Source organism: Aspergillus pseudonomiae, assembly GCF_009193645.1.
Source record: "Aspergillus pseudonomiae strain CBS 119388 unplaced genomic scaffold BDV37scaffold_117, whole genome shotgun sequence".
Taxonomy (NCBI): domain Eukaryota; kingdom Fungi; phylum Ascomycota; class Eurotiomycetes; order Eurotiales; family Aspergillaceae; genus Aspergillus; species Aspergillus pseudonomiae.
Window position 1 is genome coordinate 8917 of NW_022476109.1, and position 24561 is coordinate 33477.

Genomic DNA, 24561 nt, shown 5'->3' on the forward strand with positions numbered 1-24561 from the left:
AAAAAAAAAAAAAAAAGCGGGGGGGAGGCATTGAGAGACAACTAAGAAAAATACCCCACACAGTCTTCAAACATACACCTACATTGTGGCAGACACCATGCTATCATTCATCCCAAGAGGATGCCCGACTTAGTCTGTACTTTCCGACCCGGAACTGACATCCATATCCTCCGGATCGGGCATGACGACGCTGTTGAGGTACGTAACCTATCAAGTGATGACATCTCCTGTCAGTAAAAATATCACATAAGAAGACTCTCCAAGTGACCCCTGCTATCTCCAGCACAACTGGCTAAATGGTGGGTATCATTGTGCCCGAGGCTACACCGCTGAAGTGGCTGGAAAGGCGAAGAGGGGAACGGGGCGAAAAGGCCCGTATTTGATACCGGTGCTAGGATCCAATGGATGCAGATGCGGGCAAGCAAAGAGGGAAAGCCAAACGACGGCTATACGACAAGGGCGTTGGGATGGATTGGCTTACGAAAGGTTCCATGATACCAATAAGGGCCGCAATTTTGTCCTGTGCGTTGGGACTCATAAGCTCTTCGTCGGCTAGAGGCCTGCCGATGGTGAAACTGCGCAAGCGGAGCAGTCGAATGTTTTCGTTGTCCAAGCCGTAGCCCTGGGTAAGGAAAATATTTTGTTAGCATTGTAATTGGACGACATCGGTGACCCGCCGGGTTAAAGCTGATGGTGAACCATGGAAACAGATGAGACGGTGTAGAAAAGTTTTCGAGACCAAAACACGTTGTGGGACGCCAGAGGAATTCCCGTGCTAGGCCGAAGAATAGTAATGACGTTGAACCCAAGGCAAAGCCCCAGGGGCTCGCGTTGGAAAAGGGTGCGACCCGGACGGGTAGACCAGTCGGGATCGCCCGTTCGCGCTTGCTGCGCTTGCATCCATCAACATTGGTCTCTAGACTTGCTACCACGGAAGGCTGTTGACGCCCACAAGGCAACGAATCTTTAGAGAATGGCCACTGAGAGCTAGATCGTCCCGCCGATATGATTTTCTCCCTCAATTTATGATGCTGGAGACACTAGCAGTTTGTTGACGATAATGGAGATCCCACGTCCATGGCGACCCTAGCACTTCGCAGAAGTTGTATCTGGGCACCTCCACCATTAACCCATGTGTCAGGCTGGCGTGTTTAGCTCTATTTATGTTCAGAGACAGGACTTTGATGGAGACCTGTGTCATTTGAGATGAAAACTAACGAGCACCAAACGTCATGTTTAGTGATGAGACGCGACCGACTCCCCTTCGAACCTCAAGAACGGGCGCATCTATCTCACCAACGAAACGATTTGATGCAATTAAACCGGCATAGGTGGGAGAATAAGAACCATAAGGTCACAAGACCCTTTGAGCTGTGGAGCAATGTTTGAGGAACGAAGAGTTGCCTACCTTGGGTTTGGTCTTGAGCGCGCTTTCTTGATTCTGGTTGACAAAAGCCTCAACAGCCTTCTCTTCATCAGGTACCCCATTGAAAATTTCGCGGCGCATTCCTTCCTCTCCTAAGACCGCCTTCAAGCGATGCGAATTCCTGTCGATATCCTCTCGCATAAGCGCAAGTTTGTCCGCCTCTGGATGCCAGAGACCTGAACCTAAGCCCACCCGAGACATGCCATTAGCACATACTTTCCCCGCCAATGATTCGGTTGGATAGAAGATGTCGTGCAACGTCCCATTGCTCTAGGCTTAGAGCATTTGGCCCACAATGAGCCGTGCCCAACGTGGAGACAGATCTAATCATGACATATATGCGACTCCCAGAAGTTGAGGCAAAGGCCCTCTAGACCGTGCAACATCATGTTTGGAGGCAATTGGCTCATAGCCTTTCGAACAAATGGAAACATTTGAAATATTCTTCTGGTATTACTCACCGACAAAGCAGGACTTAGGTTGACAGTGGACATAATAAGCAGCGTAAGGGCCCTTTTTGCCTGTGCGTGACCTATGAGGTTGTTTAATTGACTGTTTTTTTTTTTTTTTTTTTTTTTTTTTTTTTTTTTTGTATTGGTTCTTTTACCTACCAGGCAGCTGAAAAGTTTGTCTGCCCAACCCCGATTGTTAGCCTGGCGATACAATCCAGTACCCGTAAGGGATGGTCACTAGAAGTTGAAAATGCTCAAAGTTCAAACGTACTTTATAAGGAGTAGGGTTCTTGCTGAACCGAATGTCCCTATGTATACGGAATACCTGGACCAACGCAAATACTCGTTAATGCAGCCATCTCTTTTGGAACTGTTTATGCCAATTTAACTGCTAGCACTCACCAGGTCCTTAACAGGCAACTCAGGAATCGTGCTATCCATCTCTGAAATCTTCTCGGTGAGACTTTCAACAAAGCTCTCCCAATCCTTTTTAGAAGCACGGTAGTCCGCATCGTGCGCTATCAAAGGTGATCATAGTCAGCTGTGATTCAGAGCCCTGATTTCCTCATGGTATATTGTTACCTTTGAGCCAAGGCCTCTCATTGTTCTCCGCCAAGTCCACAAGAAAAAGGAAGGTGTTGGGATGCAAGGTATCCTCTTGGTAGGGCACAGCACCTGCCTCCCTTGCTTTGGGCTTCTTGATGAAGACCTCTTTTCCAGGTCCAAGGCCGGTTCTGACACCTTCCTTCCACAACTGCTTATCTTTCAATGCTTCGTTCGTATCACCTTCTAGAACACTGTCCAATTTCTTTCTGGTACCTTCGGTGTCTCCCTTGTTGCTTCCTAGGCTCTTTCGTGGTCTCCCGGGTTTTCTTTTTGGATTTTTTGTCGCCTCATCGGCTGTGGTATATGCATCTGATTCCGCATCCTCCGATGCGGAGTCGTCGTACTTGGAGGGGGAATCCTCCAGCGGGGAGCCATTGTCGGAATCAGTCTCTAAATGATCTGAATGTTCTTCCTGGAAATATTTGCTCTTCTTTGAGGTGGACCTGACGGGCCTTCCAGTGGTGGTAGTGGTGATGTCGGACTTTGGTCTTTTTGGTCCTGTCTTGGAGGCAGTGGGGAGTCTGTCAGACGCGCGCCTTTTTTGTACTGGCGCTGGTGCTGCCGCCGACGCGGGAACGGCCCGAGACGATCGACGAGGCATGGCAAGAGAAAGGTTTTCGGGTTCTTCTTCTCCGTTTGTGAAGAAAACGTAAATTGAAGCTGTTCTTTGTAGACACAATTAGTTATGCAAGAGTGGAGCGAAACAACTTATAGGGGAGATCTGGGAGGTATAGTAATTAATAAGCTCCCGCGGCGGCTTGTAAACTTCTTGACCGAACTATGGGGTCATTAGTGACTGATAGACTTTGAGACGGTTCAAAAGGAACCGGGAATGCGACCAGGAGGTTGGTAACTTCTGGGGCGGTTTTCGCGTGGGAAAGCGGGCAATTCTTTGCCTCCCGCAACTACTAAAGTTAGTGCGGTCGTTAAAACGTCGTCACTCTCGGAATGAAACCATTTCAGGATTTGTCGGGCTAAGAACAAAGTTACTCACTTGTTGTACTGTACGGAGTATATCTTCTGGTACTCTTCTGGTTCTATCGATTTTGTTTTTGTCTAATATTCATTTGACCCACCTGTTTCACCCAAAGATATTAGCCGATAGCCTCGTTCTTTTTCCAGACAGCAGCGCACCTTAACCAACCTGTTTCTATCCCTTGCTCAACAACGACTCCACATGAGGGGGGAATAAACTAAATTAAATCAAGCTAGCCATGATTGAAGTCGAAGCAAGCGCGATACCCGAGGTTTTTGAATCTCGCAAGCGTAAAATTCTTGCAGAACTCTCCGTTCCCGATGCAGAGTACACAGACCTCTCGCCCAAGGGGTCTGTCGATGAGGGTATTCGGGACCTCATCGATGACATTAATGCTCACCCAGGCTTGGTTACTACTAGTAGCTGCGCGGGGCGTATCAGCGTGTTCCTAGAGGGACGGAGGAAGCAAGCGAAGCCGCAGGAGGAGGAGCAAGGGAGACAGTTTGTAGCCTCGGGGGGTAAAGGTGCTGGCAAATGGCTGTATGTGTCTCACGACCCTTTGCAAGGCTATGGGGCACTTTGTGGCAGCAAAAGTCCTGAAAGAAGCGGTCCTCAAGCGAAGTCGTTGCATGCGTTGTTTGGAATGGTTCCTGGAGATGGCAAACCCCCCGGGCTGAACAAACAAGGAAAAGCCCCGCGTCTCGTGCGCTTCCATTTCGAGCCTCTGGTACGTTAGTTCAATCCTGCGTTCTTTGTTTCTTCGAAGGAAGTGCTTCTGTCCACGGTATTGTCTACCTTTAAACAAAGCTTGCATTTCTTTGTATGCTTGGGGCATATGTCTCGTTCTTTTGTTCCCCTTAAGGTCAAAGCTTAGCCTCTATTGTTGCTGAGTTATACCACTCGGTCTGGTGCTGGGATTTGGAAACGGACTAGCTAAAACACCAATTTGCTGCACGCGAGTACTGAGAACGCTTTCCACAGATTCTTCACATTATGACAGCAACGCTACAACATGCTCACCCCGTATTATCTGCCGCTTCGAGCTCTGGTTTCCGCGAAAGCGGGCTACAGAGTTTGCGCTGTTTGGAGGGTGAAGAAGGTCCTAGTCCGATCGTCGCTGTGCGCTCTGCAGGGTTATCCCTGGAGTCAGTGATCGGGTACTGTGAAGATAGTGACGCCGACGATGCGACAGCAACCGACGAGCCAGTCATCCGCAGCTTGGTAACAGAGGAGTATTTGCAGATGTTGGTTGCAATCTCAAATGAAAGGTTCGCAATCAATACAGAACGGAAAACAAGATTCCGGGAGAGTTTGTTGGATTTATACTCTGCGAATCGAGGGCCAAAGACGAACAAGAAGACCAAACCTCCGGGATGGGAGGATGCCCAGACACGACGAGAGAGGATGAGAGCTGAGGGGCTGATGAGAAAGAAACTTCTCCAGGACCAGGCGAAAGACAACGAAGTTCCAGATACGTTGGAAACTACTAAGGAACCGTGACCAGATGGAATCATAGACACAGAAATACCACTAGATTCAACTAATAGCGTTATTCACATCGGACTTCCTTGGCATTATTTCTCTGTCACGAAGGACATTATGAATCGATAAAACTTTAGACGAACGATGGAGAAAATGGCAACGCAACAGAACTTAAGAAAAAGAAAAAGAGATCTTGAACGCTGTCGACATCGAACCCCATATGGTGTAGGTTTTAGGGTCTCATGTCATGGAGATGACCAAGAACTGATTAAAACCCATGGGAACAATGGAAGGAAGAACAAAAGTACAAGCAAAACCATAGTAAAAAAAAAAGGGAAAACAAAGCATAAGAAAGATGTGCTTCCTGCGCAGGCCCAAAACTGTCCAGATATCCTATTCAAGTCGGAGCTAATCAGTTCAAACGTGTCTATCTCTTCAGATGATCCATGACACGATATCGAGTGCAGCACATCTGGAGATAAGGACAATCCAACACCAAACTGAGTGAGTAGGAGCTGAACGCAAAAAACAGTGGACTTTAAAACAAAAGCCATTTGATTCGTAAACAAACCCAAGGAAGTAGTTGGAATATCGTCATAGAATGACAGATGGACCAGATAGCACTATTTGAACTCTGGATCTCAACGTGCAGCCCGAAATCTAAACACCAGAAGGTGTGAGATTACCCGGAGAGGACTTTGTGTTTCGATGGCCAAAATTAAAGCCTTCCCTTGCTGTGCCTGGGGGGAACATGAGAAGCCTCCGGGTCCAAGGGCTTTGATCGCTGTCATTGAATGGACGAGGGGTTTCATCCGCCTCTTCCCGCTCTGGACAATGAGATGGACCAGCCTCAGTCACACGGCGCGATGGAGTGGCGAAGATCTCAAGTCTGGAGGATGTTTGGAGACCTAGGCTTTCTTCAGAGCCAGCAACTGAACCACTGAGAGTGCGTCGAGTGTCATGTCTGGTTGAAGACGAGGGTCCCGCAGCTGCCAGTCTAGCTTTGGCTTCGTTATCCTTTGTCACCCAACCAGTAAGGACAAGATTGCCTAGTATTTGCATTTCAGTACGAACGGCCTTTTCCCAGAGCACTTTTTTGGTGATATTCGAGGGCCACTCAAACCACACACGACCGTACGGAGAGCGAAGATCATTCCTTTCCTGCGGGAAAGTGTTCGTCAGGTGTGGGATTCCATGATCGGGGATCGTTCCCCTGGATATCAAGTTCGCATAATACTGGAAGAATGACACGTAAGCGTCCTTTGTCCAAGAGAAGGGAAGGAGGTTAAATAGTCGGGAGTGGACTCCAATGAAAAAGGACAAAGGGCTTACCAAGATTGTATCCTTGTTAAAGTCGGGCAGCTGCACTAAAGTGTCGAACGGAAACCACTTGCTGATATCTGGAAACCTAGCGATCTCTGGTGCAAGGTTAGAATTCACACACAGAGTATATTTCTGACGTTCGTTGAAGGCCGGACAATTAAATCCTGCATAGAGAAGATCTCGCAGCAGATTTTGGTCCAGGCCCATGGTTTGAGTTCTGTCAATACGGGATGCAAGAGATATCAAGTGCCGCTTCGTCAGGTCAAACAGTTGATTGCGATCATCGACCGTGTACAACATTGTGGCGTACCATGGAAACTATATGCAAGGTGAGATACACATTCTCCGTTTGTTTGGTCAATGGGTGATGATATAATACCTTGTAAAGCGTACTGATCGTCGACTCATAGGTGCGCTGAGGGCACTTAACACTGAAAGGCGACTAGAGGGCGCTCAAAATGTTAGTCCTCTCCAGAAGATGGGCGTGAGCAGCTCACTTACACGGTGAGGGATTTCAGCATGACGAATAGCTCCCACGATCTCTTCACTAGTAATAAAACCAGAAAAGCCCGTGGAGTACGGATCGGTGTTTGGAAGTTCCCTGGGCATACCATCTTCCCAGGCGATGCATTTGGCCCTTGGAAAGAGATCTTTCAAGAGCGCATCTTGGTTACTGTACTCCACGTCCACACGGCGAAGACCAAGACGGGGTGCTCGGCCAGTCTCATAGATGCTGTTGATTCGGTCAACTGTTCTCTGGGCTGCTTCCTGAGTTTCAGTTTCAACAAAACAGTCCATAGTTTTTGCGGTCGAGCGCTCCATGATAATATGGATCGGGCATCCTTTGATAAGGCGCGCTGGGCGTCCTACAAACTGCGCGATCTCATTTTTGGTAACTGAATAAGGAATCTTCACATTTATCAGTAGCATCCTTCATAGGAAGCTAAGCTCACTTACATTTGATATCTTGATAACGCCCCAGCGAGGTGCCTGACGAGTATGCACAAAACTGCCAATAGGCATCTCCTCCCTCATAGCAACTGTGCTAAACGGTTTGTTCAGGTCTGGGATCTGCTCAAAGTACCCTGCTTGCCCCTGGGCTCCGGCTCTCATAGACTGAGGAGCCATGGTGCCTTCAGTGGGGTAGAATGCAGGAGAGAGAAGCCCTGGAGGACCATAATGGAGCGGATGCTGGGGCACTGGAGCGGGGAGTGGGCTATGCACAGCTCGTAGCTGGCTAAAAGGGTGAGGGTTCCGAGGGGTTGGAGTTGGGGTTTGTGCAGGGTCATAGGGATAATATCCACGTGCAGCTTCTCCCATAGAAGGAAGATGGGCGTATAAGCCTCCTAGACTCGGGAACTGCTCCTGTTGATTAGGCGTTCCAGAAGGACCCGGCTCTGGTGTCTGGAAAGGCTGCGCTATGGTGCCTGCACGACCTCGATATGTACCATGATGTGGGCCAGGAGAGTTGTGTCCCGTGAAGGGGTCAACTGGGCGCCTGGTAGCCATCAGGAAAGCAGTTGGAAGAAGAGTAGGATGGTATGAAGTGATGAGAAAGATGATTATGATCTGTGTTAGGAGTGAAAAGCGTGGGGATCTCAACTATGACAGTGCCGAGAGCCTTGGTTGGAAGTGCACGGCAACATGCAGAATTCACTTGTGTTTCATTTGTATTTTTATCTCAGTTATTGACGACTAATCGATTAGTCGATTAGTCGTGATGAGGGGTGATGGAAAATGAGATGGGCCATGCATTGGTTCTATATAAACTATTAGTATGTTCTAACTAAAGCAAGCAGGAAAGGAGGAGTAGAAAGAGAACCAGGATAACATAGAAGAAGGTAAGATATGTGAACATTACATGTCTACTCTCACAAACATATAGGCTATAGAAACACGCTTGAACCAGAAAGTAAAATAGATAACAAGCTATACAATGGTAAAGGCATGATATAGCAAACAACCAAACAATGCAGCTATACAATTGTAGTTAGGGTGAATAGAGACTGTTACTACTTTACCAGAGTGCCGCTTTAAATACTGCTATACTCCTCAACTTAGATAAATACATATAGCAAGATAAATAAATGGTTCTAGTATGTCTACAAAAAACGTGCGCTTAGAGTATAAGGGAACTGAGTAAGTATCTACCCATGTGACTAAGATAGGAGGGTGGCTGCTTGCACAGTCTATATTGATTAGTAACAAAGCATATCGAGACTATAGATATAATATCCAGAATGATAGGATAAGTTGTAACTATTTACAATAAATATGTGTTTTTGCACTCACCAGAATGGCGCACCTTCGTCCTCCCCCAATCGCACTCCACATCACAGGCCACAGAGCCACAGAACTACAGAACTGGAAGATAGAATCATCGTTTTAATAGACGAGATGCAGATTGTCAGTGCCATACCTACTCTCACGGCTCTCATGTCAGGAGTCCAAGCTGCCGATATGATCATGAGATGGCACGGATGCGGTGATAAATACCAGAAAACGGAGACAAGTGGAGATGGCTGCACCAATGTGAGCGGCTTCAAAACCGAGAACCTATGCAGCGTGGAAGTGCCGCCGCCGGGGACAGAACGTTGCGAGTTGTACACCGCTGACCGTGGCAACCCGTTTGGCAGCACGTACTATTGCAATGCTGGACAAAGGTGCGACACTGCATCCTGGGATGTCATTGACTCTTATAGCTGTTATACCTAGATGAATGAGAGGGTAAGTGTCTGTAGGCTCTCTCGATGTATGCTATGAGCTAATTGATACATTAGGACACTATCTGGACTGCAAGCGTCAAGTCTCGGAGATGAGCGATGAATGACCCAGGGGCGTTGTTGTTGGGAACATTTGTTTTCATGAGTAAGACCAAGGTTATCGAGGTTATTTATGTCAACCTTTATACCGGTATCCTTTTAGTGGTTAGCAATGACTATGCGTGCTGAATCACTTCGCTACGGCGGGTGTATGGCTGAGTCCCCGTCAACCACAAAGCAATAAGGTAGAACTGCTTGGGACTTGTATTTTGGTGAGCAATATATAGAGTAGTGAGACATCAGCCTATTATACTGCGTAGGCAAAGCTCGCCCCACGATATGATATTCCCCATGACACCAAAACCCACCGAATCCATGCCCATAGCATACAACTTTTCCTATTCTTGCTTTTCTGCTATGCCTCATACACGGTTCATCACTATCAGCGATCATCTATGCGATGGTCGTTACCACCACCTCCACTTGGAAGGGGGTAAGCTACAGACTATAGGACAAACTTAGATAGTATATCTTTTCATGATTTCCGATTCTCTGGGTAATCTTTTGTAGACTTCCAACCTATTCTTTCTTTGTTATTAGTCGCTCACAGCAGGTGCGACTAAGAAAACAGTGCCAGTGAAAGCATAAGTTTTACCTTAGATTAGTTGAGCGAATAGTATGGAAATTTACCACTCGAAATCTTGATTATGTTCATAAAGGCAGGACAAAAAAATATGTGCCTCCACGCGGGATTGAACCACGGACCTCTTGATATCAAGGTACAACTTTTGAATGTTAGTTTAATGAATTTATATCAAGAATTGAAAGAGATCACATACGTCAAGCGCTCTACCACTGAGCTATAGAGGCGAATTTCCGGAGGGAGGCGACTATTTACGACCTACCTAGTAGGGGGTTCTATGGCTGAAGAAACTATGGACAAAAGTGCAGGTACAGTGTTTAAACCATGTCGATTTTTCCTTTTCTGTCGATACAATGCAGGATGTATACTTTTTCAAATTTACAATAAGTCATTGCCACAGTATAATTTAAGGTTAATGGAATGGTACATCAGTGGTAGAGCCAAAAATTTCGATAAAGCTTAACTAGTGACAGTGGTTCTACCATCAACAGTTGTAGTTGTGTTTACCACTGTGACACAGCCTCCACTATTGCTTCAGCCGAGGTTCGACTGCGTACCAATTTGTACGCTTGTTAAAGAAGCAAAAAGAATGCCTCCACGCGGGATTGAACCGCGGACCTCTTGATATCATCAAGCTACAAGTCAAGCGCTCTACCACTGAGCTATAAAGGCGAATTTATAAGGGACGGTGGCCCTTCACCGCCTACAGTGGGATGCAATTGAGATTTGGAAAATCCCCCACGAGGGGTGTCATACCGCCTACCAGATTTACCATAGTAGGCGGGACAGGCGCCCGTGTGGTTCAATAGAATTACTCCGGAGTGTATATTATTTTACATACAACCCATTCAGCTCTGTTATGGGTATTACCGTGGTTCAATATGGAAAAGGTTGTCCTTGAATCGATAGAGGTGCGGGCCAGATAAGCGACCTTCACCGATAAGCGACAGAATGCCGAAGTACAATTGATTGCCAACCTTAACAAGCTCTATACAATATGCCTAAACGCAGAGACTGTATGGAGTTGACCTCAGATGAGAGCATTTATATGGTTGGTTCTATTAATTGGGAGCGTATACTTCATCGAGAGTCCGATTAAGATCTATTTATTATATCTTGTACCAAAAATGGAGCGTGTTTAAGACGATAATAAAACCGCGACGGCCAGGGGCCTTGAGGATAAAAGCAACTTGAGATGAGAAAAAAACGATGCCTCCACGCGGGATTGAACCGCGGACCTCTTGATATCATCAAGCTACAAGTCAAGCGCTCTACCACTGAGCTATAAAGGCGTATTAGCATATGTCTTGCTTCTAATTCAACCTGTACCACAATAGTTAACCTTACCCTCATTTCTTCTACGAAGAAACATCCGATCATCTTCCAAGTACTTGTTGATTGCACAATAGCTACTAGTAAAAATCCAATAATGTAGATATATTCAAGTCCTACAGTTTTTACCCATTGAGGTGCTACCAGAAAGCTATAATATGCACTCACATTAGTTATGGCATCTATATTGACTCAACCTTTCGTGCACTGCTACAGGACAACACTCTGTATTATCTTGGTCTCGTGAAAGATGATCAATTATACCACCCTGAACACCGAGGCATCACTTTGGCGCAATTGATTATATCATGCATCCTTTTTTACACTTTATCAAGAAGCTAAGCAGCCATGGTATATAAAACATAGTGGTTTCAAATGCTTGTTACTAGTCTGGTTGTACTTTGCGTATACCGAAATCTACTGTCAAGAGCAAGTCGTGAGAAAGCTCACCATACATTTAAACTCCAAATGACTTCAAGATCTAGGGAAGGGAACGAATCATTGAGCGAAGCAGAGTAGCCCCCATCACCAGCCCAGATCGCCTGTACAATACTCGCTATTGGATAAAAAGTGGAGGTCATGGATATCTCACGAACCATCAAATGAACATTATGAGTAAGAATTCAGTCAAACTATGGGTTATTGGTTAATTTGATAGTCTTCAGAGTACCGGGGGGTCATTAGATGGGGTCTTACAGGTGTCAAGAAAGACTCAGCGACGAATCGCGCACGGGCATTCAACTGCGTATTGTCAATACTACTATTATACGCGGGCATGTCGTGGATAAGAGGGCACATACGAAAAGCTTCATTTCGGAAATTTCTTTATCGACTTCCTCCATAAATTGGATGATGAAGTCGACTAACTTGTGCTTGAGCATCTCCTCTACATTTCGGTTCGTTATTAGAAATGAGATATCGTAACCCTATTGACTTATTAGCATACTGTATCCATGGACGTGGTAAGTACGCTCAGATGATTCACCTTTACTGGCTTCCGGCGTAAGATGAAGAAAGATTCGGCTCGCTGCGTCAAAAACCGGGTGAACTTGTGGACCAAAACTGTATATAATTGTTAGTATCTGACACTATGCATGACCTGATCGTTATAACGATGTCGGAGAGAAGCAGGCATCCGGATGGAGAGTAATACTGTGTTCGATTTCGTCCGCTTGTTTGATCCGAATGCTGACACGGACACTGTTCACACTAGGTTCGATGAGGACTTTCTCATTTTCATTGCGAGAGACGGTAAGCGGGTTAAGAAGGAGTTCAGGAGAGCTCTGGGCCTCGATTTCTGGTACATTATGTCTCTCGGACGTCTGGGAAGCGAAGTTCGAAACCGCAAGCGCGGAGGTGAGAGAGGCTCGGACGCATTGAAGATATGGACGCAATGATTGAGACTTCAATTGTTAGCGATCAATTGTTAGCTTCGGATTGACCTAGCTCACCATCTTGGAAGTGTGACGTATACTGGGGTCTCCGTTGTTACTCCGCTGGTGAGCCCATCAACAACTTGTTTTGCGTAAGTGAAGTCAGACAAAAGACCCACAGGTCACAAATTCGAAGGCTCAATGATTTATGTCTATATCCAGGCCCAGGAAGCAAGCATAGGAATAGATGTAGGTGTCAAGTGCCACCTTCAGGAGCCACAGACGGCGGTCCCGCTAAGGCCGCGATGTTGCGTTTGCCTTGTTTGCACTCCATGCCCCACGCCTCCCCGAAGCGTAACGGGTGACGATGCTCTTGTTTATGCGTCACTTTCATCAAGCAGAAGTCAAGAAGTGGCTTTCTGAGGTTTCTCTCAAAAATCAAGACAAAATGGCATCCATACCAGGTATTTGATTCTACTTTTCTGTATGCATTTTCTCATAATTTCGAAAATTTCTAACATAGATCACAGTTATCGTGAAGCACCAGGGCAAACGTCATGAGGTCGAGCTTGATCTATCCTCGAACGGTGAAACGCTTAAGTACCAATTATATTCCCTCACCGGCGTGGAACCCGAACGACAGAAAATTTTGGTCAAAGGAGGACAACTCAAGGATGAAACTCCATTGTCCTCGCTCAACGCCAAACCGGGCCAGACATTCATGATGATGGGCACGCCATCTGGAGGCCAAGGCTCCGGGGATTTGGGCCGCCCGAAAGAAGCAGTGAAGTTCCTGGAGGATATGACGGAGGCTGAGGCTGCAAAAGCAGAGGGAGCTACCCCAGCTGGTCTTCAGAACCTTGGTAATACTTGCTACCTCAACTCTACGCTGCAGACATTGAGAAGTGTTCCCGAGCTCCAACAGGAGCTTCTGAAATATCGCCCTTCGGCAGGTGCTGGTGGATCATCGAACCTCTCGGATCTCAGCAGTTTTGGTCTTGGTGGTCTCGGCGCCTCAATGGACCTGACTGCTTCTTTGCGGGATCTATTCAAGCAAATGTCTGAAACGCAGGAGGGATTTCCGCCTCTTATGTTCCTGAATGCTTTGAGAAATGTGTTCCCTCAGTTCGCTCAGAGAGATCGAAACGGTCATGGTTATGCCCAGCAAGATGCTGAAGAGGCATGGTCTCAAATCGTAACCCAACTGCGGAACAAGCTACTAATCAAGGAGGGCGAGGGCGAATCCAGCAATGAAGTATCTTTTGTGGATAAATACCTTGCTGGAAGGTTTGAGTCTGTGACGGAATGCGATGAGCCGGGAGCGAAAGAGGCTGGCGAGCAAGCCACGCCAAGCTCAGACGTCTTCTACAAGCTTGATTGTCACATCGGTAAAGAAACAAACCATTTGCATGATGGCATAAAAGCCGGTCTTGAAGAGAAGATTGAAAAACATTCCCCTACTCTAGACCGTGATGCTATTTACACAAAACGTTCACGCATTGCTCGATTGCCCAAATACTTGACTGTGCACTTCGTTCGTTTCTTTTGGAAGCGCGAAACCCAGAAGAAGGCCAAGATCATGCGTAAAGTTACATTCCCTGCCGAGCTTGATGCGGTAGACTTCTGCACAGATGAGCTCAAGAAGGAACTTATTCCTATTCGTGACAAAGTACGGGAGATCCGAAAGGAAGAACTTGATGTTGAGCGTGCTCGCAAGCGTCAGAAGCTTGCCCATCAGCGGGATGAAGATAAATCTACCGAAGTGGAATCTGAGTCTCTAGAGCCAATGCAGAAGAAGAAAGCCGCCGAAGAACGGAAAGATGCATCAAAGGCTACCGATAAGGATGATGATTCCGCAATGGCTGACGTCTTCAAGTCCGATGCAGAATACGAAGCTGAGAAGGCGGCTTCTATCCTTGCAGCAAAGAAGGAGCTTGCCGAAATTATCGACCCTAAGCTTCGCTCCGACGAGGGTACCAACAAGTCAGGCCTTTATGAGCTACGGGGAGTAATCACACATCAAGGCGCCAGCGCTGACAGTGGCCACTACACTGCATATGTCAAGAAACAAGCCCATGGAAACAAGGAAGAGGATGGAAAGTGGTGGTGGTTCAACGATGAGAAAGTGACTGAAGTGGAGGCGGAGAAGATTGAGACTCTTTCTGGTGGCGGTATGTCATCTATGGAAAAATAATAACATAGGTCTTTTGCTGACAATTTTATAGGCGAGTCTCATTCTGCATTGATCCTCCTGTACCGCGCGATTGACCTGCCCACTGCGGAGTAAGGATACTCGCAGTAACGGCCTTGGTTTCATGAAATAACAGGTTGAATGATGATAATAACATTATGTGCACATGTTTAACACGAGTGACGTCTGCATCAGTGGTGAAAACAGCTTGGCTTTTCTTCGTGTTGTATCCTTGTCGTGGCACCCAGCTTGATCCTGTTCGTTTGATGCTGCCAAGGGAAGTTTTCTGAGCCAGGGAAGCCTTCAGGCGAGCTAAGTTGGATAGACTCAACGGTTAGAATAAAGAAAATATCAGGAGCCAGCTGCTCAAGAGCAATCAAGAATTGTATTCTCATAATATATCACGTGATCTAACGCTAGATGCCTCGGCATATATACCAATTAGTTCTTAGCTAATTCAACTTTCTTGACCACCCGCAAAACTGCGATGTGAGCACCATGTTTGGCACCCGTAGAGCCCTACAATCCCGGTTACGCAGCCTAGGAACTCAGTCTCAGCTGTCATTGCGATTCGATCCCCAGATCTCAAGAAGCAACAGCACTATAACCCATCAACCTGCACCTGAAAGATCCAAGTGGCCGCGACGATTGATCTATGCCGGAATCTTTGGTGGCCTCGGCGTCACGGCAGGGAAATGGATGGACAATAAGGTTTCTGCGCCGGTAGAACCCGCAACGCCAGAGGATGTCCTAAAACTGGAGGAGATTCGTCGAGTATACGAAAATGGGCTGCCTATTGTGCAGGAGCTCCGAAACAATCCGGACTACGTGGAAGCGGACGTGTATGGGAATTATTCCGAGGAGGACAAGAAGCAGAGGTTTACATCTGGTCCATTGAGAGGGAGTCGGGGATTAGCGCTACAGGTTCGTCTCTTCACTAGGCTCCTACTGTGCAACATGCTGTGAACCTGCCACCATAAAGAGAGTTTAGGGCAGTGTAACTGTCGTACAGAGCTTCTCCTACTTGCATTGGATCAGTCGAATCTTAGCCAAAACTTTTAGCTGATTCATCATACAGAAAGTCTTCTGGAACGACAAAGAGCGGAAGGCCATTAGCGTTGTCTATCTCGGGAATGGCCTGGAAGGATGGCCAACTGTTGTCCACGGCGGAGCTCTTGCCACTGTCATTGATGAGAATCTAGGCCGTGTCGCAATCCGCAATTTCCCAGAGCGTACAGGAGTTACGGCAAACCTTGAGATTAAATACCGCGCTCCGGTATATTCGGGCAACTTCTATACCTTCCACTCGACAATTGATCGAGTACAAACCACAGATCGTAAAGCCTACGTGACGGGAGAAGTACGCGACCCGGTTGGAAGGCTTTGTGTTCAAGCATCTGCTCTCTTCGTTGTTCCTAAGAAGTATAAACTTGAGGAGATTGGGGAGCAGTACTGAGATGCAAGAGTCCCGCTATTCCTATCTGTCAACGGATCTTCACCTCCAAGTTGACTCGATGCTTTAGATAGGACTGCCTTACATATACCTTATTCTTGAGGCAACAATTGGATTCTGGAGCCAAGTATAGGGGGATTAGACAATACGGTAGGGCTTTGCCCAGACGTGACGAACCTGTTTGAGTGACTTTCCCAGTTCACAGGCAACGTCATTTAATTCCACAACGCGCGGCATTCTTTGTCTGTTTGTATATATATAGCAATTTTGAAGAGAGGGAGGTTCACAAGACTATAAAGACTCTCCCATAGAGTGAATTCACTATTACGTGACTGTGGTTTGGGACGTCTAGTTTATGTACTCCTTTGACAAGATTCACAGGCGCCTTTGAGGCAAAAGCTTTAAAAAAAAGAAAAGAAAAGAAAAGAAAAAACAGAGAGTCAGGCAGTTAGAAATTAACGAGGAGAAAAATTAAAATGAAAAAAATGAAGGCCCGAACCCGGGATCGAACCGGGGACCTCGCGCAGTCAATGCTTTGGGTTAACCCCTGGAGATATTGTTAGTAAATTGAAAGGGATGAATTGGATGATAATAGAGAGACATACTAAGCGCGAATCATACCACTAGACCATCCGGGCAGTTGATGTTCTTATTCTCAAACTTGGCTTACATGAGGGATGGTCTGAAACGTGTGTTGTCTTAATCTGACTCAAGCTACTTACTATGTATTGTCTAGACCATCGACCATGACGCCTTCTCCACGTTTCCCCCGCATTTTCCCCGGAATTTCCCTTTGACGTGGTTCGGCAATGGCGCACTGACAAGTTCAGAAACTTGCAAAACGCCTCGGCTGCGTCTCGGTTTGGAAATATCACCGAGTTCTAGGCTCGTTTCTATAAAGCTCCGATTGGTGTGTCTCTTCAGTCGCCACCACTTTCGATTAGTATCATCATTCCCATGGGGTCGCAATCCTTAAGGATTGTTGATCTATACTTATTACGGAAGGCAAACCCGTCCCCAGATTTCAGTGGATATATCATGCAGGCCTGCGCTTGGGGAAAGCTTGGTATAGTTGACCCTACTTCTACATTTGCTCGACTTCTTATGATTGCCTTATGTGCCTGCTGCAAAATTGTGTGGATTGAACTTCTAACTCAAACATTTCTCTGTTCCTTCCTGTTAGAACAGGAAAGCAGCAGCAGTCATGGAGGTCGCCAATAACTTCACTCAATCGCAAGTAGACGAAAAGACTGTTGGACTCACGGACAATACCCATGACAAACAGGGCTATAGTCATCAAGAAGATGTAGGATCTGGTGGCTATGCGGATGAGTCGGGTGAGTCGGGTGAGCATGGGTCTGAGTCTCCTGTAAGCTTTATCACAATATTTCTATAAACGTTCCACAAATCAAGAATGTTGGAAAAAGTGACTGTTCTTCTTGAATGCCAGATGACTTTCCGCCGCTTTATGGGCTTTACGGCCATGGCCTTCTTATGGACTGGAAGTCAGATTCCTGTCTATCTGTTTGGTGAGTTTGGATCGAAACCATGCTTCACATCCTTTATACTAATCGATGAGCAGGAGGAATTCCGCCCTATATCTATGGAGATATAGGTGGATCAGATCGATGGGTTTGGTTTGTGTGTGCCCATGTCTTCCCATATTCTATGAAACAGTTGAGCTTACAATTCTCTGATGTTTTGCAGGTCCTAGCTAACCTCCTCGCCCTTGCCGGTGTCTGTCCATTTGTTGGATCCCTTTCCGATCTGATAGGCCGTCGCTATGTTGCCCTAATTGGAGTCTCGCTCATTTGTATCGGGATGATTGTGAGCAGCACAGCGCACACGATGAATACATTCATTGGTAAGCCTCTAGCTTCCTAGCATGGCCCTTTTCTGGTTAACCACTACTACTAGGTGGAATGGCCATTGCAGGTGCAGGTGCGGGCGTCAACGAGTTGACCGCATTGGCTGCAACGTCTGAAATGGCGCCTACCAGACAGCGAGGCACGTATGTCGCCGTTTTGATCTTCACTATAGTGCCGTTCTGCCCATCTGTATTATGGGCTCAGCTTATAGCAGCCCATAGCGGTTGGCGATACGTTGGGGCATTCTGTGGTGCCTGGAATGGTTTCGGGTTGTTGATCACGGCATTATTTTATTATCCGCCACCAAGAATTAATTCGGAGGGATTGTCTCCTAAAGAGGTTATATCTCGGGTTGACTATGTCGGTGGCTTCCTCAGCATTGTAGGACTAATCCTGTTCATGGCTGGGATGCAATGGGGCGGTTATCAGGTATCACGATCTTACATCACATCAATACTTTAACTCTTTTTGAACCCCGAGGCTAACCAGTGCTACAGTACCCCTGGTCATCGGCGCATGTCCTCGCACCACTTATCCTCGGACTCGCTTTCCTAGTTATTTTCGGAATTTGGGAAGTCTACGGCGCAAAGTACCCTATCTTCCCCAGTCGCTTAAAGCAAGAACCTCGTATCCTGGGTCTAACCCTAGTTATCACCTTCATCTCCGGTGCAAACTTTTTCTCTGTGATCATGTTCTGGCCCACCCAGTCATTCAACGTATACGGACATGACCCAGTTGAAGTCGGTGTCAGAAGCTTACCCGTCGGATTCGGCATCATGGGCGGTGCCTGCATCACATTGTGGCTACTGAGTCTCCTAAAAGGCCACAATAAAGAATTATTGATCATCAGCAGTGTCCTCATGACCGCTGGTTTGTACATCACCAACACTACCATTCTACAGTATAAGACCTAACTAACAGTCTTAGGTTGCGGCGCAATCGCAATTGCCCGTCCCGACAACCTGCACCAACTATGGGGCCTCCTCACCCTCGCCGGTATAGGTATCGGCGGAATCGTAGTTCCAGCCTCCATCATGACAACCATCATCTGTCCAGATGTGAGCATTTCGTCCCTGCAATTCAAGCAGAATAAATCAGAAGAGAAAAGCCTAACACCTCCCCATAGGACCTAATTGCGACTATCTCCGCCCTAACCCTCTCCATCCGCGTAGTCGGCGGCAGCATCGGCTACACGATCTACTACAACGTCTTCATATCCAAATTCGTCCCAAATGCCGAACACTACATCGGCGGTGTCATGCTCACACAGCTCAACATCACGAATACTACCTACATCGCCGAAGCAATCGAGCTCACTGGTGCCTCGCTACTAGATGAACTGCGGAATATTCCTGGAATCGCAGGAAATGAAACCGCGTATCAGGCTGTTGTGGCGGCAGGCCAGCTGGCCTATTCGGAGAGCTATAAGTGGGTATATTATGCTAGTATTGCGTTTGGTGGCGTTTCGATTTTGGCGTCGTGTTTCTTGGGAAATATTGGGGATTACATGGATGATCATGTGGCTGTGGTCATTTAGTGGGATAGGGGCGGATGATATGATTTTATTTATGACTTTACATTCTGGAAGCAATGAATAGTCATATCTAGGATTATACAGAAATAGGTTGGGTGATTGTACGATGGATATGAGTGGTGACTTAATCAGGTTCAGACAAGAGCAGCGTTTGTATGAGACAAGAGGTATCAAGATGCCAATCGGGCTAAAGAACAGATATATAAATGTGAATAAACACAACATAGGGGTATAGGTAATTCGCTCCCAAAAAGCTCAAACGCTCAAACCATACAAATTACTGCCATGTACTTTCCACTTGATTCATGGCAGTTCGTTTCGGTACAAATCCAGAAATAGATGACTTGGATTTTCGTCTATCCTCTTTGGGGCGTAACCCCCTACTCAATCCACCCCCCAGGCCCCGAGCAAGGGAGGCAAATGGTGATGTATGCCATTGATCGAGATCATCTTCGTGCTGGCCAACGTTGGTTATAATATCTGGTTGTTTCCGCGATAGGGTCAAAGGACTAGTCTCGCCATCTGGTGTCGGCGAGGATGGGCTCCACGGCCTCGGAATGTCTGTAACGATGTGCTCCGAGCATTTGCAGCCACATCCAGTGGGACAGTACTGGTATTCCTGGTCACTGTCGTGCATGCCTATAGCGCAATTGGCCGTGCCATCTTGTAGCTCAGGTGATAACCCAGAGAACCAGCCCTGATGGCAGTCAAAGCAACTGACGTGGCCGCAATTGAGACAAGGCGTGAGCATTCCGTCAACCACTTCCCCGCATATAACGCAAGGGAGTTTGAGGGGGAGAGGTTGTTTCAGATTGCAACCTGGGCAGATCGTGGGTTTAGAATCTCCCTTTATCTGGGTTTTGGCTGCCATCTCCGTCACGGGTTCATTAGTGAATATTGACATTTGCAGGGGGCGGCCACACCGAATGCAGTGTCGTTGAATTTCCAGTCCTTGGTTACCTGATTCCAGGGTCGAATTCACCGAACCTCTATGTCTGAGGGTCGGAAGTGAAAGCGATGACCTCGGACTGCTGTAACCCCATTGACGGAAGTCCGTATCGCTAGAGTGGTTGTTGGCTCCCCCAACTTTCAAGACTTCACTGCGCTGTATAGGTAGGCCCCAGATTGATAGCAAATGGGCGTATGCCTCTCGGTACGACCGATACAATCCGTCCTTCTTGCTTTCAATGAATGTATTTTGTGTGACGCCGTCACCCTCAAAAGCGTTGCGGTTTTTCAACGTCACCCGTGGCTTCGCTCGTGACCTCGATGCTTGTGCCTTTTCCGGTCTTTCACTCTCGGTATCAGAATGTGTCTGAGAGGTAGGAGCAGTGGATGTGGTGAGGTAGTCAGGAACTGCTGACACAGGTTTGGATGTTAAAGTACTCGTAGGCCATACCCCCCCGGTCGTGTTCGGGCTGCCGCTGGGGCTTTGCTTTTTTCGGGACAACGCACTGGCTGGTGGTGAGGCTGATGAGGGGCCAAAAGTGAAAGATCGGGAAAGGGAAGAAGCAAGAACAGAACCAAGGCCTGATGCACTACGCGGCTGAGATTGTTGGTCAGGTGAGGCAGCTATGGAGGCAGTATGGCTCATAGCCTTCCTCTCTGTTGTAAATCCTGCAGTACGCGATGCTAAAGGAGGAGTTGTGCCTGTGGAATAGGGAGGAGTCGAGTCAGGACGCCAAATTTCAGAAGACGATCGTCCAGAGCTCTGAGTGATGGGTGTAGCATGGCTGTCTTTCGGCGTAGATCCCAGTGGAGTTGTGGTGTGAAATTTACTATGCGAGGCTGCATGGGTAGCGTAATTACTTAACGATAAGGACTGGTCGTCTACCTTCTTTGATACTGGTTTGCTGGGACGGTACTCCTCGCTCGGCGAGTACTTCTCATGATCTGATTCATGCAGAACACAACTGAGCATTGCAACCATCTGTACGTCACCGACCCGTTCAAAATGTTCGAAGAGGGCAGGAACAAGCCATTGTCCACCGAAGGGATGGTCTCCCCATTGTATCAGACTATTGGCAGCATCTTTTGGATGCTGATCTTGATTTCCCAGATCATAACTCAGATCCACGGCACTGTCTTTTCTCTGCATATGCCGGGGTCTCTCACCCGTGCCCAGGCCAGATGTCGGGGCAGACTTTTTATTATTGTGCAAGACCAGTTTGACGAGGCCCCATATCCGAGCTAGCTCATAGAAGCCATGATCGAGAGCAACCGCAGCATTGTGAGCACATACATCGGTACCTTTACCACAGATGCGGTATTTGTTTGCCAGTTCGCGTTTTGCTGGCAGCAAGTCTGTAAAGTCATGAATAGATACAATGTTCTGTGGGTTTTCAGACACTTTAGATGTCATCATACCAACAGTTGACCTCTGAGAATTGTCTGTGGACCGCGGCTTATAGAGTCCAAGACTGCCAGCACTGCGCCATGTTTGCGGTGTTGGAAATCGGTGTTGCAAGGTCGATAGGATACCAGAAGATCCAGAAGAGCTGGAGGTCTCCGCGTCCGAGTCATCAGAGTAATCGGATGTACCATCATCGGTGCTGGCCATCGTACCCGAAGCCCGTGGCCCGGGCGAACTAGTTTGCAGACGGCCGAATCCCTCAAAAACTTTGTCTGCCCTCGAAAGCCTCGTCATTTCCTTGAAACCTAGGTTCTCCAACAGAGACGCCGACTTGTCCTTTTTAGTAGGGAAAAAGCAGACTAAGCGACCATCATTGGCCCAAAGAGCACCACATGCCTTAGCCACAGGTACCATTACATTGGCATTGACTGGTCGTAGCAGCTCAGAACTCATCCCCAGCTCTTGACTCTGAGACAATCCTACTTCATCTTCGTCGCTTGACTCTCCCGTCTCTAACTGGCCACTCATGGGCGATTTGACGGTCTCGGTTGTTTCGCCCAAAATCCAGGCTATGCTTTCTTCCAGACTGGTTTCACCTAACAAATAGCGAACAACACCTTCAAGGCAGCCTCGTTTATGAGAGAGGAAAGTTTCTGCAATGGTACGCAATTCCGCAACAAGCTTGTCGGCAAGTTCATCTGTGACAGCCGATGTCTTCTGCACACTGAACGTTGGCATTGCAGTTCTTGGGTAGTCGGCAGGGAACTTTATGTCCACTTTCAAGAAAAGCGAGTCACCTTCCGTCCCCCAAGGTCCATGCAAAGATATAGTTGCCTTCCGCTGTCTAACGTCCACGGAGTCAAAATCGACCTTAGTGAACTTCTCTCCCACATGCGTAATTTCGTCACCTAGAGTTTCGACATCCCAACCCGATATTTTCACGCCTCGCATCCAGGATATGGGATTCGTATCGGTCCGGAGATTACTTCTGCCTTGCATACCGATTCTGGAATCCGTGTTACCGCCCTGAGTCCACGGCCGAGCGTATGGCACTGATATGGTGTTCAATCCCAAGGCACGGGATGAGCTGGAGACAGACTCCTGGAATGCGGATAGAGAATCTGTATCATCATGACCTCGACTGCCATCTTCATCACGGAAGCTCTTGTAGACGGCGCCATTGCGGGTGATGTTTATGTTGGATATAAATGACTTTCCCTTTTCGTAGCCGACGCCACGCATGACATCTGGATCAGCTCTATGCAGACGAAGTTCCCTGTCAGTACCCCACGATACTAGCTGGAAATCCCTGTGGTCAGTTCCATCGATCACGCCTCCGCGCGCTCTCCAAAGGAATTCCTTAACCTGACCCTTATGCCCTGGGAAACTGTGCACTAGAGGAAGGTCTTTATCGGGATCTTCACCTTCCCCAACTCGGCGACTATATAGATGAAGATCGCTATTGCCTCTCTGCGGCATTGCTAAAACACCCCATCCAAATGGGGTGTTCCTAGCGCGCCAAACCGGAAAGGGCGTTCTAATGATCTTTTCCGGCTCTTCACCTTCGACAGTATAATCCCAAAACTTGATCGTCTTATCTAAAGCGCAGGTTGTCACCGCTCCTGGGCGAACTCTATTCCAATCAACGCCATATATCTTGGTATCGTGAGCCTCGATGGACCGAATTGGATAAGCACCTTTTCTCTTGTCCCATATCCTTAGAAATCTATCATGGGAGCTGGCGATGACGTTTGGATCCTGTCTGTTCCATTTAACTTGAGTTGCACCGGCAAACCAATCTGAGAACGAGATGGCAGGTCGAGAAGGGGATCGCAAATCCCAGCAATGGACAAAACTGTCCACGGCACAGGTTGCTAAGGTGTCGGGGTGATGAGCGGAGAAGTTAATATCCGTTATTGCGCGAGTGTGAGCATGCAGAACATGTTCAATTGAGTTCTGGCAGGACTTCGTTGCCAAATTCCACACCAATGCCTTCTGGTTTGATGTGCTCACAACCCAATAATCTCGAGCAGCGAACGGTGACCACTGAACATCCGCGACCTCCCATGGTGTATGATGAGGTAGATATCGAGGCGGCGAATACGGCGAATCCAAATCGATGACATGAAGACCCTCCTTTGAAGCCAGAACTACATCTCGTCCACATGGCGATATTGACATGGAACCCACGGGCTGCTCCACATGGAAAGAACTATCCTCTCCAAACGTCGGACTTTCGAATGCCGAGGTGAGCGGCTTAGGCTCACTGGAATCGACCATTGTGTAGTTGATGAGCCCCCGGTGCTCAATTTGCTGCTCCCTTTGAGAGTATTTACCGACACCTTCCGAGGAGTACCTTGGTGATGTATCGGGGTTCAGGTCTTCCTACAAATCATTAATGGAAAGAATTGTACGACACTAAGAAGTCCTTTCATTTCGATGGATTCGGAACAGTCTCGTCAATTGTACGAAGTGAGGGCAGCGAAGGAATTGTCACACATTGCGCAATGATACAGCACTAGTAGTTGTCTTTAAGGATCCATTGTAAGTTAAATTGATAAGGTGGAGTGATAGTCCCAGCGCCAAAATTTAGTACATGTGTACACTCACACATATGACAAAGCTTGAGCCACCTTCAATGACTTGATTCTGGTAGCTATAACATCTCCGCAACTTGAGGTGGTGTGGAGACGGGCGAACCTCGAGGCATCCCTATCGGGCTTAGGATAGCAGGTTGCGCTTATGGCGCGTATGCGCTCCCATATCGAAGTGAATACAGAAGGCGGT

At 47.5% G+C, this 24561-nt stretch overlaps 10 protein-coding genes and 4 non-coding genes across 14 annotated transcripts; 5 read left to right on the plus strand and 9 right to left on the minus strand.

The window, feature by feature from the left end:
- Nucleotides 1-1127: 1127 nt before the first annotated feature.
- BDV37DRAFT_26221 (DUF2461 domain-containing protein) lies at nt 1128-3356 on the minus strand. The gene is made up of 6 exons (XM_032083397.1): nt 2461-3356; nt 2281-2396; nt 2150-2203; nt 2038-2057; nt 1888-1958; nt 1128-1608 (listed from the first exon to the last, which is right to left on the minus strand). The coding sequence occupies exons 1-6, from the start codon at nt 3083-3085 to the stop codon at nt 1355-1357; spliced, it is 1140 nt and encodes a 379-aa protein (XP_031935864.1). The 5' UTR covers nt 3086-3356; the 3' UTR covers nt 1128-1354.
- Nucleotides 3357-3419: 63 nt separating this feature from the next.
- On the plus strand, nt 3420-4999 carry BDV37DRAFT_263042 (tRNA wybutosine-synthesizing 3 family protein). Its single transcript, XM_032083500.1, has 2 exons — nt 3420-4187; nt 4442-4999. The coding sequence occupies exons 1-2, from the start codon at nt 3699-3701 to the stop codon at nt 4958-4960; spliced, it is 1008 nt and encodes a 335-aa protein (XP_031935865.1). The 5' UTR covers nt 3420-3698; the 3' UTR covers nt 4961-4999.
- A 146-nt stretch (nt 5000-5145) lies between these two features.
- Nucleotides 5146-5546, minus strand: BDV37DRAFT_263044 (uncharacterized protein). The gene has a single exon (XM_032083501.1). It carries the CDS (start codon nt 5494-5496, stop codon nt 5188-5190), a length of 309 nt encoding a protein of 102 aa, XP_031935866.1. The 5' UTR covers nt 5497-5546; the 3' UTR covers nt 5146-5187.
- Nucleotides 5547-5602: 56 nt separating this feature from the next.
- BDV37DRAFT_288391 (uncharacterized protein) lies at nt 5603-7774 on the minus strand (the record flags this gene model as incomplete). The annotated part of the gene is made up of 4 exons (XM_032088264.1): nt 5603-6583; nt 6645-6707; nt 6767-7174; nt 7223-7774. The coding sequence occupies 4 exons, from the start codon at nt 7772-7774 to the stop codon at nt 5603-5605; spliced, it is 2004 nt and encodes a 667-aa protein (XP_031935867.1).
- Nucleotides 7775-8662: 888 nt separating this feature from the next.
- Nucleotides 8663-8980, plus strand: BDV37DRAFT_288392 (uncharacterized protein; the record flags this gene model as incomplete). Its single annotated transcript, XM_032088265.1, has 1 exon — nt 8663-8980. The coding sequence occupies one exon, from the start codon at nt 8663-8665 to the stop codon at nt 8978-8980; it is 318 nt and encodes a 105-aa protein (XP_031935868.1).
- Nucleotides 8981-9764: 784 nt separating this feature from the next.
- On the minus strand, nt 9765-9897 carry BDV37DRAFT_t223. The gene has a single exon. It is a non-coding gene; the product is annotated as a tRNA-Ile (tRNA).
- Nucleotides 9898-10260: 363 nt separating this feature from the next.
- Nucleotides 10261-10342, minus strand: BDV37DRAFT_t222. Its single transcript has one exon. It is a non-coding gene; the product is annotated as a tRNA-Thr (tRNA).
- Nucleotides 10343-10880: 538 nt separating this feature from the next.
- On the minus strand, nt 10881-10962 carry BDV37DRAFT_t221. Its single transcript has one exon. It is a non-coding gene; the product is annotated as a tRNA-Thr (tRNA).
- Nucleotides 10963-11078: 116 nt separating this feature from the next.
- BDV37DRAFT_263048 (actin-related protein 2/3 complex subunit 4 family protein) lies at nt 11079-12622 on the minus strand. The gene is made up of 5 exons (XM_032083502.1): nt 12454-12622; nt 12156-12405; nt 11988-12064; nt 11803-11928; nt 11079-11743 (listed from the first exon to the last, which is right to left on the minus strand). Exons 1-5 carry the CDS (start codon nt 12454-12456, stop codon nt 11642-11644), a joined length of 558 nt encoding a protein of 185 aa, XP_031935869.1. The 5' UTR covers nt 12457-12622; the 3' UTR covers nt 11079-11641.
- Nucleotides 12623-12823: 201 nt separating this feature from the next.
- Nucleotides 12824-14662, plus strand: BDV37DRAFT_275999 (ubiquitin-specific protease UBP6; the record flags this gene model as incomplete). The annotated part of the gene is made up of 3 exons (XM_032085486.1): nt 12824-12839; nt 12906-14546; nt 14601-14662. 3 exons carry the CDS (start codon nt 12824-12826, stop codon nt 14660-14662), a joined length of 1719 nt encoding a protein of 572 aa, XP_031935870.1.
- Nucleotides 14663-15044: 382 nt separating this feature from the next.
- On the plus strand, nt 15045-16417 carry BDV37DRAFT_263052 (PaaI family thioesterase). The gene is made up of 2 exons (XM_032083503.1): nt 15045-15490; nt 15645-16417. The coding sequence occupies exons 1-2, from the start codon at nt 15065-15067 to the stop codon at nt 16020-16022; spliced, it is 804 nt and encodes a 267-aa protein (XP_031935871.1). The 5' UTR covers nt 15045-15064; the 3' UTR covers nt 16023-16417.
- Nucleotides 16418-16509: 92 nt separating this feature from the next.
- On the minus strand, nt 16510-16657 carry BDV37DRAFT_t220. Its single transcript has one exon. It is a non-coding gene; the product is annotated as a tRNA-Thr (tRNA).
- A 566-nt stretch (nt 16658-17223) lies between these two features.
- On the plus strand, nt 17224-19424 carry BDV37DRAFT_288396 (putative MFS drug efflux pump; the record flags this gene model as incomplete). The annotated part of the gene is made up of 7 exons (XM_032088266.1): nt 17224-17388; nt 17470-17548; nt 17602-17883; nt 17937-18316; nt 18385-18757; nt 18815-18945; nt 19014-19424. The coding sequence occupies 7 exons, from the start codon at nt 17224-17226 to the stop codon at nt 19422-19424; spliced, it is 1821 nt and encodes a 606-aa protein (XP_031935872.1).
- Nucleotides 19425-19698: 274 nt separating this feature from the next.
- Nucleotides 19699-24358, minus strand: BDV37DRAFT_290940 (Mtc5p; the record flags this gene model as incomplete). Its single annotated transcript, XM_032088825.1, has 1 exon — nt 19699-24358. The coding sequence occupies exon 1, from the start codon at nt 24052-24054 to the stop codon at nt 19699-19701; it is 4356 nt and encodes a 1451-aa protein (XP_031935873.1). The 5' UTR covers nt 24055-24358.
- Between the last annotated feature and the right edge of the window lie 203 nt (nt 24359-24561).

What these genes read in the sequence shown, in the direction of transcription:
- BDV37DRAFT_263044 (XM_032083501.1), bottom strand. Translation starts at nt 5,496, where the DNA reads ATGGCTTTTGTTTTAAAGTCCACTGTTTTTTGCGTTCAGCTCCTACTC.
- BDV37DRAFT_263042 (XM_032083500.1), top strand. Translation starts at nt 3,699, where the DNA reads ATGATTGAAGTCGAAGCAAGCGCGATACCCGAGGTTTTTGAATCTCGC. An exon ending in GCTTCCATTTCGAGCCTCTG is followed by an intron (nt 4,188 to 4,441) that starts GTACGTTAGTTC and finishes CGCTTTCCACAG; the next exon opens with ATTCTTCACATTATGACAGC.
- BDV37DRAFT_263048 (XM_032083502.1), bottom strand. An exon ending in AGCGGACGAAATCGAACACA is followed by an intron (nt 12,065 to 12,155) that starts GTATTACTCTCC and finishes AATTATATACAG; the next exon opens with TTTTGGTCCACAAGTTCACC. An exon ending in TTTCCGAAATGAAGCTTTTC is followed by an intron (nt 11,744 to 11,802) that starts GTATGTGCCCTC and finishes GACAATACGCAG; the next exon opens with TTGAATGCCCGTGCGCGATT.
- BDV37DRAFT_263052 (XM_032083503.1), top strand. Translation starts at nt 15,065, where the DNA reads ATGTTTGGCACCCGTAGAGCCCTACAATCCCGGTTACGCAGCCTAGGA. An exon ending in GTCGGGGATTAGCGCTACAG is followed by an intron (nt 15,491 to 15,644) that starts GTTCGTCTCTTC and finishes TTCATCATACAG; the next exon opens with AAAGTCTTCTGGAACGACAA.
- BDV37DRAFT_26221 (XM_032083397.1), bottom strand. Translation starts at nt 3,085, where the DNA reads ATGCCTCGTCGATCGTCTCGGGCCGTTCCCGCGTCGGCGGCAGCACCA. An exon ending in AGAACCCTACTCCTTATAAA is followed by an intron (nt 2,058 to 2,149) that starts GTACGTTTGAAC and finishes GGGGTTGGGCAG; the next exon opens with ACAAACTTTTCAGCTGCCTG. An exon ending in ACCTAAGTCCTGCTTTGTCG is followed by an intron (nt 1,609 to 1,887) that starts GTGAGTAATACC and finishes GGGTGGGCTTAG; the next exon opens with GTTCAGGTCTCTGGCATCCA.